Below are 19,418 nucleotides of genomic sequence, written 5' to 3'. Positions count from 1 at the left end.
AGACGGGTTGGACCGAAGGGTCTGTTCCCATGCTGTACATCTCTGACTCTATGTCTCAATACCTACTGCTCAGTGGCCCTAACTTTGGTGGTCATGAAGTGCTTTGAAAGGCTGGTCATGGCATTAATCAACTCCAGCCTCCCCACTACTCTTGAGCCACTCCAATTTGCCTATCAGACTAACAGATCCACGTCAGATGCCATATCACTTGCCCTTCACTCCTCCCTAGAACATTTTGATACCAAGAACAGCTACATAAGAATCCTACTCATTGACTACAGTTCAGCCTTCAACACTTATCCCCTTGAGACTGATTACTAAACTTAGTGATCTCAGACTAAGCCCCACTCTCTGTAACTGGATCCTCAGTTTCCTGACCCACCGACCAATCAGTGAAGATTGGGATCAGTATTTCATTGTCACTAACATTCAACACTGGAGCCCCCCATGGGTGCATACTCAGCCCACTACTGTACTCACTACATACCCATGATTGTCACCAGATACCAGACGAATGCCATTTACAAGATCGCTGATGACACTGCCATGCTTGGTCGAATCTCAGGTGGCGATGAAACAGACTACAAACAGGAGGTGGAAGAGCTGGAAAAATGGTGCACTGAGAACAACCTAGCTCTCAATGCCAGCAAAACCAAGGAACTCATTATTGACTTTTGGCAGGGTGTTACTCATGCACCCTTCCTCCAAGGACACGTAGTAGCTGTTCCTTGAATAAGCTCCACATTTCAATTGTGCCCATCCCCTGCAGTTTCCTTCCCCATCCTAAATCTTGCTCAATTGCATCATAATTGCCTTTTCCCCAGCAATTACTTGCCCTGACAAAGGAGCAGTGCTCCGAAAGCTAGTACTTCCAGATAGACTTGTTGGACTATAACCTGGCGTTGTGGGATTTGTCCAACGCTGTCCAACAGCGGCTCCTCCACATCATAGGAGGATCAGCAACATGACCTGGGCAGCAGCAACAGCAGTCTGAGTATCACTCATATGGACGAGGTGATTTTTAAAAACATTCCTCTCTGAGCCTTGAGAGGTTTTGGAACTCTCGTTCTGAAAAGGTGGTGATAGCCGAGCCTTGAAGACTCGTAAGGCAGTGGTTTGAGGTTTCTTCTAAAGCAAGGTGGTGAAAATCAGGGTTAGGCAGGAATGAAAATTTGAATTTAGAATCGGAATAATTTGTGATCTCACTGAATGGTGGCGCAGGCTTGAGGGGCTGAATGGCCTACCCCTGGTTCTGATCTGTACGTCTGCATGAAAGCAGCAACTAGACAGGGGCATCACCTACATGGATCCAGGTATTGACAATAGAGGCATCAAAAATATAGACCCTTAGCCACAACCCAGACACCGGTGCTCTGAATAGCAAGAGCAAATGTTCGCCTGGCCCTTGGTAGTTCCTCATTTGGTTGGGCTGGCCTTTATTCACCAGCTACTCCCCCTAGTTTTCTTAATTACTATTGAAAGGTGGAACACAGAAGGGAACTACGCCACTCAAATTCCTTTGAAGCGCAGTCAACATCCTTGCAGTTTTTTTCTCTTCATTTATTTGTTGACTTGTCTATATACTGTGTCAGGAAACCATTTTGACATATTGGACAACTGACCCATCTAAAGAACGCAAACTATAGTATTTCCAGTCAATATTTGGAAAGTTAAAGATCCCATTACAACTTCCCTGTTACTCATGCTCCTATCCAGAATTATTGTTGCTATTCTTTCCTCTACATCTCTGGAACTACTTGGAGGCCTCTGTAGACGAGTCATCAAATGTCCTTTCTCCCACCATAATACTGTCCTTGACTAACAATGCCACACTTCCCCCTCTTTTACCATCTTCTCTGTTCTTAGCTGAAACATCTGAATCCCTGAACCTTCAACAAACATTCATGCCCCTGCTCTATCCATGTCTCCGAAATGGCTGCAACATTGAAGTCCCAGGTATCAAACCATGCTGCAAGTTCACCCACCTTATTCCAGATACTCCTGGCGTTGAAGTAGATTATAGTCTGCACTCTCAATAAATGCCATCAAAAGGTGCACAACGTATGGAACTGTGCTTACGTGTTTCTGTTTGACGAGTACAACAGGCGACATTTATATTTTGATTACTGTGAAAACAAAGCTGGCTAAATATAATGGAAATTCCATTCTCTCCCAATTAACTAATTTTTATTATATATATAATTTTTGAATAATACACACGAAAGTCAAAGCTGTCTGTTTAAAATGAACATGGATTGAGGCTCAACCCTTGAGTTGAAAGTGCAGCATTGCACTCCTCTCCGTGTGCGCGCGCGGCGATCCTGAAGCGGAACCTTTGTCGTTTGCAGTTGTTCCCCTCCGGAACCTCTGTCTGGTTGGACATGGCGGACAAATGGGAGCAGTTGTGCGGCGAGGAGAGGCTCCGGCCGAGCCTGAAGAACCTGACAGAGCCGGGGCTGAGGACCGGCCGAGTGAGCCTGGGTCTGGAAGCGAACCCGGGGCGGCAGCGGCAGCAGCAGCAGCGGTGGCGGGCCTTGGAGGAGTTGGTCGCAGCTCACGTGGACTCGTTCGACCAGGCGGTTAGCGAGGGGCTGGCGCGAGCCGTGCAGGTGAGCGCGGGCCCGAGCACGTGCCGCGGGGGGTGGGGCATGGGACTACAACAATGACATTAGACTTGAGGCTTCAACATGTGCAGGGACAATGGCACGAGCTGAAGGGCACAGGGCCACATGGGTACAGGTCACAGGGTCATCGAACCGTAGGAGACAGCTCCGAAAGCTCTTACTTCCGGATAGACCTGTTGGAAGCTGGTGTGTGATTTGTCCAACAGGAGCTCCTCCACATCGTAGGAGAATCAGCAACATGGACCTGCGCAGCAGCAGTAGTAGTCTGAGTATCAGTCATATGGGAGAAAGTGAGGGCTGCAGATGCTGGAGATCAGAGCTGAAAATGTGTTGCTGGAAATGCGCAGCAGGTCAGGCAGCATCCAAGGAGCAGGAGAAGAAGGGCTCATGCCTGAAACGTCGATTCTCCTGCGCCTTGGATGCTGCCTGACCTGCTGCGCTTTTCCAGCAACACATTTTCAGTATCAGTCATATGGACCAGGGTATCAGTAATGAACACATCAACAAGACCTGGCAAGGCTCTTGACAGACAGACGCGGAGAGGATGTTTTCCTTCATAAGAGCGTCTTGAATTAGGGGTCGGGGTCTCCTATTTAAAACCATGACGAGGTGATTTCTTAAAAATTCCTCTCTGAGCCTTGAGAGTTTATGGAACTCGTTCTGAAAAGGTGGTGGTAGCCGAGCCTTGAAGACTTGTAAGGCAGTGGTTTCAGGTTTCTTCTAAAGCAAGGTGGTGAAAATCAGGGTTAGGCAAGAATGAAAATTTGAGGTTAGAATCCGATCATCCATGATCTCACTGAATGGTGGCACAGGCTCGAGGAGCTGAATGGCCTACCCTGGTTCTGATTTGTATGTCTGTATGAAAGCAGCAACTGGACAGGGGCATCAGCTACATGGATCCAGGTATTGACAATGGAGGCATCAAAAATACGCAGCAGTAATGTAGACCCTTAGCCATAACCCAGACACCGGTGCTCTGAATGGCAAGTGCAAATGTTAACCTGGCCCTTGGTAGTTCCTCATATGGTTGGGCTGGGCTTTATTCTAGTTCTGTGTTGTACATCTCTATGACTTTATCACTCTAATGCATTGTGACAGCAATATGTACCAACTACAAGATGCATCCTACCAACTCACCAAGGCATCAAGACAGTTACATAGTCTAGATTAGAGTGGTGCTGGAAAAGAACAGCAGATCAGGCAGCATCCAAAAAGCAAGAAAATCAATGTTTTGGGCAAAAGCCGTAGTTTCCCTCATTACTGTGGAACACAAAAGGGAACCACTTCACCACTTAAGTTCCTTTGAAGTGCAGTCATCATCCTTGCAGTTTTTTCTCTTCATTTATTTATTGAATTTCTTCTTGAATGAGATTATATATCTGTATCAAATCTCATCTTTATCTTCAAGAGCAATCACACCTCCTCCAGTCTGCCACTGTGTAAATGTAATCCCTCATTATTGGAACTATTCTATTTCTTTTTGTATTTTCTCAAAAGCCTTTGTGTCCTTCCTTAATTGGATGCAGTACTCCAGATTGGACAGCACTGATATTTCATTTAGGTCAATTCTGGCATAACATCTTGGCATTTTTACCTGACAATTAAATCCAGAATCCAATATTCTTTCTTAACTGCATTATTAGACTGTTTTATCAGTTTCAAAGCTTTCTGCACAAATGTCGGGTCACTCCATTCCTCTCAGTTGTTCTGTCCTACTTAAAGTCAAAAAGTGTGGCACAGGAATGTGATGAAGAGCATATGCTCGAAACGTCGACTCTCCTGCTCCTCGGATGTTGCCTGACTGGCTGTACTATTCCAGCACCACACATTTTTACTCTGATCTCTGGCATCTGCAGTCCTCACTTTCTCCTACTGTCAAACTTGAGCTAATTCAAAACATGTGTGTTCTAACTCAAACAAAGTCCCATTCACCTGCCAGCCGCATGCTCATTGGCCTACATTGTCTTCCAGTCTTGCAATGCCTCAATATTAGAATTCTCATCCTTTGTTCTCAAACTGTCTTCTGGTCACACCTGTTCTCTCTAATCTCCTCTAGCCTTATGTCCTTCCAAGATCTCTACTCTAATTGTGGAATCTCACATGCCTAATTTTAATTGCTTTACCATTGGCATAGTGATAATGTCACTGGAAAAATAATCCAGATGTTCTTGGAAAATGGGTTCAAATCACACCACAGCAGGTGGTGAAATTTGAATTCAGTGAAAATCTGGAATTAAAAGCTAGTCAAATGGTGGCCATGTTAATTGCTATAAAAATTCATCTGGTTCATTAAAGGGTTAGAAATATAGAAAATAGGAACTGGCCTCCAGCATTCAATATAATCATGGTTGATCATTCTACTTGATATTTTTCTTGCTTTTGGCCTATTCACCCATCCCTTTAGTGAAGGAAATTTGCTGTTCTTACCTGGTCTGGCCAACATGAGTTTTCAATCCCACAGTAATGTTGTTGACCCTTAACTGCCTTCTCTGAATTAGTCCAGAGAGCCAGTCAGGTTAAGGGCAAATAGAGTTTGGCAATTAATGTTGACTTTGCCAGCAGCGCTCATGTGCAAGAATGAATAAATAAGTCTTTGTTGCTGTGTTTTTCAGCAGCCTAGGTTCTATGCTTTGGGGTTACTCCAGAAATCTCTCTGCCTCTCCATCCCTATTTCATCTTTAAAAATGGCCCTTAAAAACGTACCTCTTTGACTAAGCCTTTTTTTTTTAAAAAATCTTTTTCGTGGGATGTGGGCGTTCATAGGTCATCATTATTGCCTGTCTCTCATTTCCCTTGAGAAATCCATGTGAGTTGCTTTTTTGAGTCACTGCATTCTCATGCACTATTCATATACCTACAGTACTGTTAAGAGGGAGTTCTAGGATTTTGCCTCCACAATGGTGAATGAATAGTGATGTAGTTCCAGGTCAGATGGTGTGTAGCTTGGAACTGAACTTGGTGTTTCCATATATTTGCTGCCCTTGTCCTCAAGGGTGAAAAGATCGTGGGTTTGGGGGTCCTGTCTTGATAGGCGAAAGTGAGGACTGCAGATGCTGGAGATCAGAGTCTAGATTAGCGTGGTGCTGGAAAAGCACAACGGGTCGGGCAGCATCCGAGGAGCAGGAAAATCGACGTTTTGGGCAAAAGCCCTTCATCAAGAATGAAGGGCTTTTGCCCGAAACGTTGATTTTCCTGCTCCTTGGATGCTGCCTGACCTGCTGTTCTTTTCCAGCACCGTTCTAATCTAGACTCTAACTGTCTTGATGCCTTGATGAGTTGCTAGAATGCATCTTGTAGTTGGTACATATTGCTGTCACAATGCATTAGAGTGATAAAGTCATAGAGATGTACAGCACAGAACCAGAACATTTGGTCCAACTTGTCCAGGCTGAGGGGATATCCCAACTTAATCGAAGCCCATTTACCAGAACTTGGTCCATATCCCTCTAAACGTTTCCTATTCATATATCCATCCAGATGCCTTTTAAATGTTCCTCTGGCAGCTCATTCCATACACGCACCACCCTTCGTGTGAAAAAGTTGGTCCTTAGGTCCCTTTTAAATTTTCCACTCACACCTAAACCTATGCCCTCTAGTTCTGGACTCCCCCCACCCTATCCATGCCCCTCATGATTTTATAAACCTCTATTAGGTCACCCTTCAACCTCTCCGCTCCAGGGAAAATAGCCCCAGCCTATTCAGCCTCTCCTTATAGCTCAAACCCTCCAACCCTGGCAACATCATTGTAAATCTTTTCTGAACCTTTTCAAGTTTCACATCACTTCCGATAGGAAGGAGGCCAGAATTGCATACAGTATTCCAGAACTGCCCTAACCAATGTCCTTTACAGCTGCAACATGACCCCCCCCAACCTAAATACTCAATGCTCTGACCAATAAAGGAAAGCATACAAAGTGTCTTAGTCTGGAGGGAATGATTGTTGAAGGTGGAGAATGGGGCTGTGTATCAAGTAGGCTGTTATGTTTCGGATGGTGTTGAGCTTCTTTAGTATTGTTGAAGTTGCATTTATCCAGGCAAGTAGAGAGTTTTTCAAAATAGTAGATTAGAACAGACTTTGAGGAGTTGAGAAATGAATTACTTGAACTACAGAATCTCCAGTCTCTGACCATTTGTACTAATATCTCATGATTGGCCCAGTATCAAATATTGTTTGATAATGCTCCTATGAAACACTTTAGGATGTTAATGATGTGGAGGAGCTGGTGTTGGACTGGGGTGGATAAAGTTAAAAATCTCACAACGCCAGGTTATGGTTCAGGTTATATTTGGAAGTACTAGCTTTTGGTGTGCTGCTCCTTCACCAGGTAGCTGTGGAGCGGGATCAAAAGACTCGGAATTTATAGACAAGGATCATGCAACTGAAATGATATATTAAATAAACCTAGATTGCTGTTAAATCTTTCATGTTCTAGAATAGGTTGCAGGTTTCGATTCATTAATATTTAAATCCCAGAACTTCTTTTAAGTCACGTTCTCGAGGTAACTTAAGGTTTTATATAAAAAAAATGACAACTCAGAAAGTGCAATAAAAAGGTCAGGGTGGTATATAAATTTAAAGTGTGAGGTTAGAGTGGTCTATAAGGTGGTAAAAAAATTTAAGGTGAGCATGCGGTCAAGAATTTTGTGTCATTTTAGCAAAATGCATAGTATCAACACAACTTCCTTTAAACTTCTAACTGACACATTTGTTTTGAATGTGCTCACCACAGGCCATTCCTCCATTGGAGTTCAATTATAGAAATGAACGGATCAGCCTGGCCTTGATGGATGCTTTCATCAGCCCTCCCATCGTGTCAAAAGGTAGCATTTGCAATGACCTAAGAGTCTACCCAGCAGAGTGTAGAGGACGACGGAGTACTTATAAGGGCAAGTTAACAGTAAGTATTGTTAGTTCTGATCCATTATGTCTGTTATAAGTTAAAAATGCAATAAAGATTTATGAGGATGTTATCAGACTAGAGAGTTTGAGTTATAAGGAGAGGCTGGGACTTTTTTCACTGGAGGGTAGGAGGTTGAGGTCTTGAGGGGTAGAGGTAAGGTGAATAGCAAAGGTCTTTTCCCTCAGGTAGTGGATTTAAGATGAGAGGAGAAAGCTTTAAAAGGGACCTGGGGGGCAACTTTTTTACACAGAGGGTGATTCGTATATGGAGTGAACTGTCGGAGGAAGTGATGGATGCAGATACAGTTACAACATTTAAAAGACGTTTGAATAGCCATGTGAATAGGAAAGGTTTAGAGGGATATGGGCCAAATGCAGGCACGTGGGAATAATTTAGTTTGGGAATCTTAGTTGGCATGGACGGGTTGGACCAAAAAGTCCTGTGCTGTAAGACTGTATTGGCTGCTGGAGTTACAATTGATTTGGCTACATGCTATTAACACCTGCTTAGGGCTAGACCTTTCCAACTGGTGCTACTTTTAACAATGGTGTTTTGACCCACATAAACTGTGATCTGTGAAATCTGTCTTCTACTTTACAGCCCTTTGGGTCACCTCAAGATGATCCGAGAGAGATGCAAGTTTTTTTGTGATATTTATCAAGTGAATTTCCTGCTTTTAAGCCACATTTTTAAAAAAAATTGTTCATGTGATGCTAGCATTTATAAACAATCTCTATTTGTCCTGAAGACATTAAAAATAATTTGTTTATTTTATCTGTTGAATGGGTATAATTTAGGGCAGAGAGGTTAGAAGAGTATTATTCAGCCAGTTGGGTTTTTAATCACACTTTAATGAGTTTGCAATCATTTTCCTAGTTCATAAATTTATTCAGTTTGTTTTAACATTTCACCATTGTGGGATTTCAACTGTCAACCATTAGGTTACCAGTCCAGCTCTATAACTGTTATGCTGTCAGAAAGCATCATATTAGGGTATGGTTCACTGGAATTATTCTGGTATTTTACTTAAGTGGCTTTTCTTCATGTGTTATGCTTATTAATGGTTGTTCATGAGCTTTCCATCCCTGTTCACAACTGTTTTACTCTCATATCTTCAGCTGACACTTTTTTATGTGAGTATATTCCAATAGGAGGCAGTAATAATTATGGAAAGACACTACAGATAATGTTCCTCGCCTCATCTTTTTCCTAAACCAAGCATATTTTAATTGCCTGCAAATAAAATTGCAGCTTACTATTTAGTAAAAATTACAGCATTATTATTGAGACCAAGTCATTCAGCAATACTGAAACCTGTGGTATAAGCTATGTATCTGGCATGAACTAATTTCAGAATCATTCAGTTTACTTCAGTATGATTGAAACGAACCTGAGCATCATATGTTATTGAAAAAGTCAGGTGTCCTACCTGATGGCCAATGCTGCATTCTTAGCTTTAAAAAGAGATTTACTTTTTTTGATGTATGCAGACAGCAGTTCTCTTAACTTCCTATTTCCTTCTTCTTAGGCAGATATCAGCTGGTCTGTGAATGGTGTACCGAAGGGAGTTATTAAACAGAGTCTTGGTTTGATACCTATTATGGTAAAATCGAAGCTCTGTAATCTGTATGGGCTTTCTCCTCAAGATCTCATTAAACACCACGAAGAAGCAGAGGTAAATAATTGACTGATTTCCTTTTCACCCAGTATGATATTCTATCATTGGATACAAATTCGATAGGGGTAGAGGAATTTGAGCAACACACTAGAGGAAGGAAGAGAGGAAAGCTTCTATACCATCATTCATCTTGGTGGGAATTTTTTTTAGTATAGAATACAAATTTTGATTATCTTGGTTGACACGTTAAAGCTCTTATAAGCACTGTGGGAAACTAAATTTCTTTCAGCAAGACTATGGACAATGACTGTTGAAATATTGCTGTAAATAATTAACACAGGAAATTGTCCTAGCTGTGGTGCAGAAAGTATACAAAGTCTAACATCGTCTTAATCAACACTCCCCAAAATAACAATCACTAATACATAGTTAGCAATGGAAGTTTTACCATTGCCCCCTGCCATGCACTGGACCTGTTCTGTTCTTCCCTTGAAAATCTTTTAAAAAAAACTTTCTCAAATGCTGTTATATAATCCGATGTTTTGCTGATTGTGCATAAATTGCAAGCAGATGTTCAATAAGAGATGGATGATAGAAGAACGCTTGGGTAAGGTTGTGCTTTGAAAACTTAAATAAGAGCATAACACCATAAGATATCGGAGGGAAATCAGCCATCTGCCCTGCCATTCAATCATGATATGTTTCTCAATCCCATTCTCCTGTCTTATCCCCATAACCACTGATCTCCTTACCAATCAAGAACTTATTTATCTCTGTCTTAAATACATTCAGTGACTTGGCCTCCATAGCATTTTGTGGCAGTGAGTTCCTCAGATTAACCACCCTCTGGCTAAAGGATAGTCCCTTTGCTCTGGGCTGTGCCCTCGGCTCCTAGTCGATCTGAATAGTGGAAACATCTTCTCCCCACACTATCCAGGCCACTCAGTACTCTGAGGAGAAAGTGAGGTCTGCAGATGCTGGAGATCAGAGCTGGCAATGTGTTGCTGGAAAAGCGCAGCAGGTCAGGCAGCATCCAGGGAACAGGAGAATCGACGTTTCGGGCATAAGCCCTTCTTCAGGAATGAGGAAAGTTTGTCCAGCAGGCTAAGATAAAAGGTAGGGAGGAGGGACTTGGGGGAGGGGCGTCGGAAATGTGATAGGTGGAAAGAGGTCAAGGTGAGGGTGATAGGTCAGACTGGGGTGGGGGCGGAGAGGTCGGGAAGAAGATTGCAGGTTAGGAAGGCGGTGCTGAATTTGATGGATTTGACTGAGACAGGGTGGGGGGAGGGGAAATGAGGAAACTGGTGAAATCCGAGTTCATCCCTTGTGGTTGGAGGGTTCCGAGCCGGAAGATGAGGCGTTCTTCCTCCAACCGTCGTTTTGTTGTGGTCTGATGATGGAGGAGTCCAAAGACCTGCATATCCTTGGTGGAGTGGGAGGGGGAATTGAAATGTTGAGCTACAGGGTGGTTGGGTTGGTTGGTCCGGGTGTCCCAGAGGTGTTCTCTGAAACGCTCCGCAAGTAGCCGGCCTGTCTCCCCAATATAGAGGAGGCCACATCGGGTGCAGAGGATGCAATAGATGATATGTGTGGAGGTGCAGGTGAATCTGTGGCGGATATGGATGTTTCCTTTGGGGCCTTGGAGGGAGGTGAGGGGGGAGGTGTGGGCGCAAGTCTTGCACCTCCTGCGGTTGCAGGGGAAGGTGCCGGGAGTGGAGGTTGGGTTGGTGGGGGGTGTGGATCTGACGAGGGAGTCACGGAGGGAGTGGTCTTTACGGAATGCTGATAGGGGAGGGGAGGGAAATATATCCTTGGTGGTGGGGTCCGTTTGGAGGTAGCGGAAATGACGGCGGATGATGCGCTGTACATGGAGATTGGTGGGGTGGTAGGTGAGGACCAGTGGAGTTCTGTCCTGGTGGCGGTTGGAGGGGCGGGGTTCAAGGGCGGAGGAGCGGGAAGTGTAGGAGATGCGGTGGAGGGCATCGTCGACCACGTCGTGGGGGAAATTGCGGTCCTTGAAGAAGGAGGCCATCTGGGTTGTGCGTGTTTGGAACTGGTCCTCCTGGGAGCAGATGCGGCGGAGTCGAAGGAATTGGGAGAATGGGATGGCGTTTTTATAGGGGGCAGGATGGGAGGAGGTGTAGTCCAGGTAGCTGTGGGAGTCGGTCGGTTTGTAGTAGATGTCTGTGTTGATTCTGTCGCCTGAGATAGAAATAGAAAGGTCGAGGAAGGGGAGGGAGGAATCTGAGACTGTCCAGGTGAATTTGAGGTCGGGGTGGAAGGTGTTGTTGAAGTGGATGAAATGTTCAACCTCCTCGTGGGAGCACGAGGCAGCGCCGATACAGTCATCGATGTAGCGGAGGAAAAGGTGGGGGGTGGGGCCAGTGTAGTTGCGGAAGATGGATTGTTCCACATATACTACGAAGAGGCAGGCATAGCTGGGGCCCATGCGGGTGCCCATGGCTACTCCTTTCGTTTGGACGAAGTGGGAGGATTGGAAAGAGAAGTTGTTCAGGGTGAGGACCAGTTCAGTCAGTCGAAGGAGGGTGTCAGTGGAAGGGTACTGGTCGGTACGGTGGGAAAGAAAGAAGCGGAGGGCTTTGAGTCCTTCGTGATGGGGGATGGAGGTGTACAGGGACTGGATGTCCATGGTGAAAATAAGGCGTTGGGGACCGGGGAAGCGAAAATCCTGGAGCAGGTGGAGGGCATGGGTGGTGTCCCGAACGTAGGTGGGGAGTTCTTGGACTAAGGGGGACAGGACGGTGTCAAGGTATGCGGAGATGAGTTCGGTGGGGCAGGAGCAGGCGGAGACAATGGGTCGGCCGGGGCAGTCAGGTTTGTGGATTTTGGGCAGGAGGTAGAAGCGGGAGGTGCGGGGTTGTGGGACTATGAGGTTGGAGGCGGTGGATGGGAGATTCCCCGAGGTGATGAGGTTATGGACGGTCTGGGAGATGATGGTTTGGTGGTGGGGGGTGGGGTCATGGTCAAGGGGGCAGTAGGAGGAGGTATCTACGAGCTGGCGTTTGGCCTCAGCGGTGTAGAGGTCGGTGCGCCAAACTACTACCGCGCCTCCCTTGTCAGCTGGTTTGATAGTGAGGTTGGGGTTGCAACGGAGTGAGTGGAGGGCTGCGCGTTCCGAGGGTGAGAGGTTGGAGTGGGTGAGAGGGGTGGGGGAGTTCAGGTGGCGGTTAATATCGCGGCGGCAGTTGGCTATGAAGAGGTCGAGGGCAGGTAGGAGGCCAGCACGGGGTGTCCAGGTAGATGGGGTGTGTTGGAGGCGGGAGAAGGGGTCGTCAGAGGGTGGGCGGGAGTCTTGGTTAAAGAAGTAGGCACGGAGGCGAAGTCGGCGGAAGACTCAGTACTGTGTAAGTTTCAATCAGATCCCCCTCATTCTTATGGATTCCATTGAGTACAGACCCAGAGTCCTTAAATGCCCCTCGTATAACAAGTGTTTCATCCCTGGAGTCATTTTATAAACCTCCTCTGGACCCCATTCATGGTCACACATCCTTCCTTCGATGTGGGACCCAAAACTGTTCACAGTATTCCAAATGCGTTGAGGTGACAGCTTTGTACAGTCTCACTCTTGTATTGCTCATGTATTCTAGCCCTCTTGAAATGAATGTTAACGTTGCAGTTGCCTTCCGAACTGCCACCTGAATCTGCTTGTTAACCTTAAGAGAATCCTGAACTTGGACTCCTAAGACCCTTTGTGCTTCAGAGCTTTGAAGCCTTTCCCCATTTAGAAGAAAGTCTACATCTCTATTTTTCCTTCCAAAGTGCCTTTCTTATGTGTCTTTTCTCTCTCATGATTTATTTTCTGCCCCGCATCCTGACTATTGCTCAGAGGCCTATACATGACTCCTATCAGGCCTTTTTCCCTTTGTAGTTCCTCAACTTTACCCACAAGATTCCATGCCTGGTGACTCTATCTCATTTCTTCCTATCGACTAAATTTCATTTTATACTAACCAGGCAATCCTGCCCTTCTACCCATCTGCTTGTCCTTTCAATAGTTTGTGTATCCTTGGAAATTTAGTTCCCAGCCCTGATCACCATGCAGCCACATCTGTGATACCCACAAAATATTACCTGCCAATTTCAATCTGTGCTACAACCTCATCTACCTCATTTAAAATATTATGGAGATAGAGGTGACAAATGGATCATGACCATTGATTAAATGTATAACGCTACAAATAGTCTTGAGGCGAAATACCCTGAAACCTTGTTCATTTTACCCGGTGACTTCAACTAGGCAAACCTCAGGGATGTGCTACCAAAATTCCACCAACACATCTGTCCCACCAGAGGTCTTAACATCCTTGACCGTTGCCCCACAGCCATAAATAATGCCTACTGCTCCACCCCCTGTCCGCAGTTTGGAAAATCATACCACAACAGTGTGCTCTTCCTCCTGGTTTATAAGCAGAAATTCAAGCATGAGGGCCAAGTACAGAAAGTAGTGCAGTGTTGGTCTGAGGAAGCAGAAGGACGTGGGACTGCTTAGAGTTGGTGGACTGGTCAATATTCAAGAACTCATTGGCCAATCTAAACAAGTATACCACTACCATTACAGACTTCATTAAGAAGTGTGTGGATGTTTGCGTGCTGAAGAAATGAATTCAAACATTCCCCAACCGGAAACCATGAATGAACCAGGAGATCTACTCCTTACAACAATGAGATGGACTACAGGAAGGACATGAGTGCTTAACAGCTTGGTGTAAAGACAACAATATCTCCACCAACACCACAAAACGAAGGAACTGGTCATTGATGTCAAGAAGTAGAGTGGAGGGCAAGCCCCTGTCTGCATCACTGGTGCTGAGGTAGAAATGGTCGAGAGAGTCAAGTTCCTGGAAGTGATGATCACCAATAATCTGCCCTGGTCCACCCACATTGACGTGATGGTCAAGAAAGCACAACAATATCTCTACTTACTCAGAAGGCTAAGGAAATTCAGCCTGTTCACATGACTTACCAATTTTTATAGACACATCACAGAAAGCATACTATTTGGATGCATCACTGCTCTTCCCAAGACGGCAAGAGATTACATGAGTTGTGAACATAGCCCAGTCCAACATGCAAGCCAGCCTTCCATCCATTGACTCCATCTGTACTTCTCGCTGCCTTGGAAAGCCAGCCAGCATAATCAAAGATCCCTCCTACCCTGTTACGCTCTCTTCCGTTGGGTAGAAGATATAAAGGCTTGTGTACATATATGAACAGATTCAAGAACAGCTTCTTCCCTGCTGTTATGATACTTTTAAATGGACCTCTTTAATGTTAATGTTGATCTCTCTCTACACCTTCCCTGCAGCTGTAACATTGTATCCTGCACTCTGTGCTGTTACCCTGATGCACTTGTATAGTACGATCTGCCTGTAAAGCACGTAAGACAACATTTTTCACTAACTTGGTACAGGTGGCAGTAATGAGTCAAATCAAATTATTGACTACTTGTTTGTGGAATTCCTAGTTGAGTTCAGAATGACACAGAACATATCTTCTATAAACATGTGAGTTTGTAGAAGAGATAATGGAAATTGATAAATGTCCTTTCTCAACAGGAGATGGGAGGATACTTCATAATAAATGGGATAGAAAAAATCATTCGGATGCTGATTATGCCACGACGAAATTTTCCTATTGCTATGGTGAGACCCAAATGGAAGAGCAGAGGCCCTGGCTTTACGCAGTATGGTAATTGTGAATTTTAAGAAATAGATTGAAAAGTTTGATGACTGAACGTTATTTTGTTATTTTGTGATGTTGAAGCGTACTATGGTAGGTTGTGTGCTTATGTACGATATTGGTAATAATAGTTGGTTCATAGATGATTTCTTTCTGAATCTTCAACGTCTTTTTCACCCAAAGCCACATCTCTTTAAGTTCATATGTGTTCCTTTTCGTGGTAACCTTCCACTCTAACATCCATCTGCATGTATTTCCAGGAGGGGTTGACTGGATGTCCCAACAATTGTGAACACCACACCTGGTTTTGTTACTGTTTTCTGAGTCTGAGATTTGGGGTTGAGTGACAGTCTCCTGTGCTGTAATCGATGATTCATCATTTTGAGGAAAGACATCCTGGCTATTGAGGGAGCGCAGCGTAGGTTCACAAGGTCAATTCCTGGAATGGTGGGATTACCTTACACTGAAAGACTGGAGCGACTGGGCTTGTATACCCTTGAGTTTAGAAGACTGAGAGGGGATCTGATTGAGACATATAAGATTATGAAAGGATTGGACACTCTGGAGGCAGGAAACATGGTTCCGCTGATGGGTGAGTGCCGAACCAGAGGACACAGCTGAAAAATATGGGGTAGACCATTTAGTACAGAGATAAAGAGAAACTTCTTCACCCAGAGAGTGGTGGCTGTGTGGAATGCTCTGCCCCAGAGGGCAGTGGAGGCCCAGTCTCTGGATTCATTTAAGAAAGAGTTGGATAGAGCTCTCAAAGATTGTGGAATCAAGGGTTATGGAGATAAGGCAGAAACAGGATACTGATTAAGGATGATCAGCATGGTCATATTGAATGTTGGTGCAGGCTCGAAGGGCAGAATGGCCTACTTCTGCACCTATTGTCTATTTTCAATCTGTTGCTTTCTGAGTATTTAGCATGCAAGTGGATTGATTTCTGATTGAGGTATTTGTTGTATGTCTCCCCCATTAAAGTATAGATTATTATCTCTGCGCCTACAGTTTCAGTTTGATCGTAGAATACCTACAGTGCAGAAAGAGGCCATTCTACTCATCGAATCTGCACAAACCCTCCAAAAAGCATCCTACTCAGACCGAACCCCGTAGTCCCTTATCATGCTATCCCTAACCCACCTAGCATATATTATCATCGGACACTATGGGGCAATTAGCATGGCCAAAGTACCTAACCTACACATTTTTGGACTGTGGGAGGAAACCAGAGCACTCAGAGGAAACGCATGGAAACATGGGGAGAACACGTAAACTCTAGACAGACAGTCACCCAAGGCTGGAATTGAACCTTGGGTCCCTGGCATTGTGAGGCAGGAGTGCTAGCCACTGTGTGACTGTCACTCTGCAGAACTGTTGATCAGTTAAAAACCAATAATACTTGGAAATGAACATACGGACTGTCCTGGAGCTTCATTTTGAGTTGCACCATACGTCTTATTTACAGGTTTTATGTCCTAAGACTGCTGGATTCTAAAGGTGCTCTTAGTACTGGTGATTCAGTATTGATTTTAATGTAACTATAGTCAATGCCCAACATGCTAGCAAGTTTAAAAATCTTGATTCGAATCTGATCTATCCTATGCCTCCAGCAATATTGTAATGAAGCGAATAGTACAATTCCCTTAACTAATCAATGACCTTATCTCATTGTTCACTGACGAACCAATGTCACAAAGGTTCCACTGTTCATCTTTGCTGAAGCTACTTGTACAGTGATAGGAATGCTGCAACTCTATTATTGTTCTCATAAATTCATTTATTGGACATATATACTGCCCATAGGGTTTGTGTTTATTGGTTATAAGTGGTTGTTCATTGAAAGTTTGGTACAAGCTTTGCGCTGCAAAAGAGCGAACAGAATGATGTGAAGTGAAAACAGTGAAGAAAGTATGGAAGTAATTTATAAGGATGGTTCCACAGATGAAGAACTTAAATTGTGAACATATAGTGGAGAGGTTGGGACTGTTTTCCTGGGAGAAAAGACTGACAGGGGATCTAATAAAGGCACTCAAGACAGTGAGGAACCTGGACAGAATAGATTGGAAGAAAATGCTTCCACTAATGAGGCTCAGGCTAATGCTCTGGGATGTTGCATTTGGTGGAATGTAAATTCAATTAATAAAATCTGGAATTAAAAGTTAGTCTTAGTCATGGAGACATGCAACTGTCCTCCATTGCTATTTAAACAAACAACTTGCATGAGAGTCCAGATCCTCAGCAATGTGGTTGACTTTTAATGGTCCTATGAAATGGCCTGGCAAGCCAATCAGTTCAACAATACCCACATCCCGTGAAAAAAGAGAAAAATAAGATTGAGAAATTGGTAGAAAAAATAAAGGCTGTTCCACACAGTGATTAGTTACAGTCTGGATACACTGCTTGAGATTGGGATATAGGTAGATTCAATCAAGATGTTGAAAAGGAAGAATGTGCAAGGTGTACAAGGAGAAGCAGGAGATTGATACTAGATGCAATGTTGATTCAGTGAGCAGGTGGATACACAATGGATTGAATGGCCTCTTCCTTCACTGTTGTAATTCTGTGATTCTGTAACCAGAGAAAAAAACTGACAATAATATTTCAATTGCAAATTTTCAAAAGGACCATAATGTTTAAACATGCACCTTTAATATTTTGCGCTTTCAGTTGGCTTTGGAAGTTAATACACTCACCTGTTTATTTCAATGACTTTGGAAATATCTTCATTAGAAAAAGCAATCCTCAGAATGCTTCCCTGCTCTGAAGGGGAGAAGCGGGGAGTTATCTATGATAACTCTAAAAGGCTGACGTGATTATCAGCCCACTCTGCCACCAAGTGGTACAGTATTAGTTAATTCCTCCTATTCATCCTTACTTGTGCTCCGATGTTATTAAGAGGAGGCATGGATTCAGGTTGGTCTGTTATGTTTCTCATTTATGAAATTGCAAGACTTTAAGACAAAGAAACATTACTTTAACAACAACGTGAGACTTATTGAAAATGGCAGGCCAGAGTTTTGAAAACGAAACGAACTGTGTGTTGCGATTTCTCTTGTCAGGCATAAGCATGCGCTGTGTGAAGGATGAGCACACCGCCGTTAATATGAACCTCCATTATCTTGATACTGGCACCATAATGGTCAACTTCATTTACCAGAAGGAGCTCTTCTTCATACCGCTCTGCTTTGCATTGAAGGTGAGATGTACTGAGCAAGGGTTTAAAAAAAAACAGAATCCTTTGAGGGATGTGTTTGGGGTTGAATCTTGCAGTCCAAAGCATTTAACTTTGATTCTTTAATGGGATGCAAATGTTCCTTGCAAGAACAGTATTCCACCCCAAATTCACCTTCAGAAGGTGATGGCGAACTGCAGTTTATGTTAGGGAGTGATGTTAGGAAGGGAGTTGGAGAATTTTAATCCAGCAGCAGTGAAGGAACAACAACATCGTTCAAAGAGAGGCTGGTAAAAAGAAGATTTATATTGAATTCAAAACATAAACCTCATTTCTGTCAATACTACCAGATTTGTTGAATTTCTCCAGCATTTATTAAAGACTGGAAGTGTTTGGCTTGGAGGAGAAGTTGCAGGTGTACCTACTTGTCTTGTCCTTCTTGATGATAGAGTTTGAAGATGCATTGATGAATTGCTACAATGCATCATGTGTATGGTACACTGCTAATAGTGTGTACCGGTGGTGGAGGAGAGGGAATATTTAAGGTGGTGGTAGATGGGGAGCCAATCAAGCTTTTTTTCTTGTTCAGCTTCTGGAGTGCTTTTGCACCAGTTCCAGAAAGCTGTCCACCATCATCTTCTCGAGGGATAGGCACTAAATGCAGTTCTTGCAAGGAACACTGACAATAATCTACAGAAACAAACAACTATAAAATATTTTCAAGTTTTCAAATGTATGTTATTTGATTCGTGATATATTACATAACACTAAAATCTATTTAAGGCTGTAAATCCAATAAGTTGAAACTTTATAATAAGAGTTGGGCTTCTGTACTCAGGTGTATATCTTTTGGCTTTGGTCAATTCTATAGTGACGACTGTGTTTTTCTCTTCTGGTGCTCCAATTGAAATGATAACCTGAGTGTTCTCTGTCTTGGTGTTGTCGGACCTGCTGTGGGCTTCCAGTATTCATTCTTCATTTCATCCTTACCATGTAATGTTTTACTCTGCCTTATTTTGTAGGCAATGGTTGATTTCACAGACTACCAGATTTACCAAGAGTTGATTAAGGGAAAAGAGGACAACTCATTCTTTAAGAGTTGTGTGGCACAGATGTTAAGAACGGTGATGATGGAAGGATGCACTACAAAGAAGCAGGTCCTGAATTACCTGGGAGAACGATTCCGTGTGAAACTTTATCTCCCAGAGTGGTACACGAATGAGCAAGCTGCAGAATTCCTATTTGAGTAAGTGATGCTTTTGATGTAGACATTTTATATTTTAAACTTTGTTGTAGGAGCCAGCCAGACTGAACCAAATAAAACTGATGCCTGGAAGAAAGGCAGGCTTTAGGATGAATGACATCCATTCCATAATAGTATGAGGTAAGTGGCATTAGGC

The 19,418-nt window shown here is 43.8% G+C and overlaps 1 protein-coding gene across 1 annotated transcript in view; it reads left to right on the top strand.

The window, feature by feature from the left end:
* The first annotated feature begins 2,356 nt into the window (after positions 1–2,356).
* Positions 2,357–19,418, top strand: part of polr1b (RNA polymerase I subunit B) — a 40,607-nt gene continuing 23,545 nt past the window's right edge. Inside the window, exons 1-6 of the mRNA XM_043687196.2 lie at positions 2,357–2,609; positions 7,355–7,522; positions 9,054–9,200; positions 14,720–14,852; positions 17,906–18,042; positions 19,041–19,264. Coding sequence (XP_043543131.2) covers positions 2,382–2,609; positions 7,355–7,522; positions 9,054–9,200; positions 14,720–14,852; positions 17,906–18,042; positions 19,041–19,264 — 1,037 coding nt within the window. The 5' untranslated portion in view covers positions 2,357–2,381. The remainder of the gene's footprint in view (positions 2,610–7,354; positions 7,523–9,053; positions 9,201–14,719; positions 14,853–17,905; positions 18,043–19,040; positions 19,265–19,418) is intronic.

This window comes from Chiloscyllium plagiosum, unplaced genomic scaffold (genome assembly GCF_037043375.1).
Source record: "Chiloscyllium plagiosum isolate Xiang-an unplaced genomic scaffold, Cpla_swu_hap1 HiC_scaffold_3, whole genome shotgun sequence".
NCBI classification, from domain to species: domain Eukaryota; kingdom Metazoa; phylum Chordata; class Chondrichthyes; order Orectolobiformes; family Hemiscylliidae; genus Chiloscyllium; species Chiloscyllium plagiosum.
Note: the sequence above shows the minus strand (reverse complement) of the source record. Positions and strands in the feature narration are given on the sequence as shown.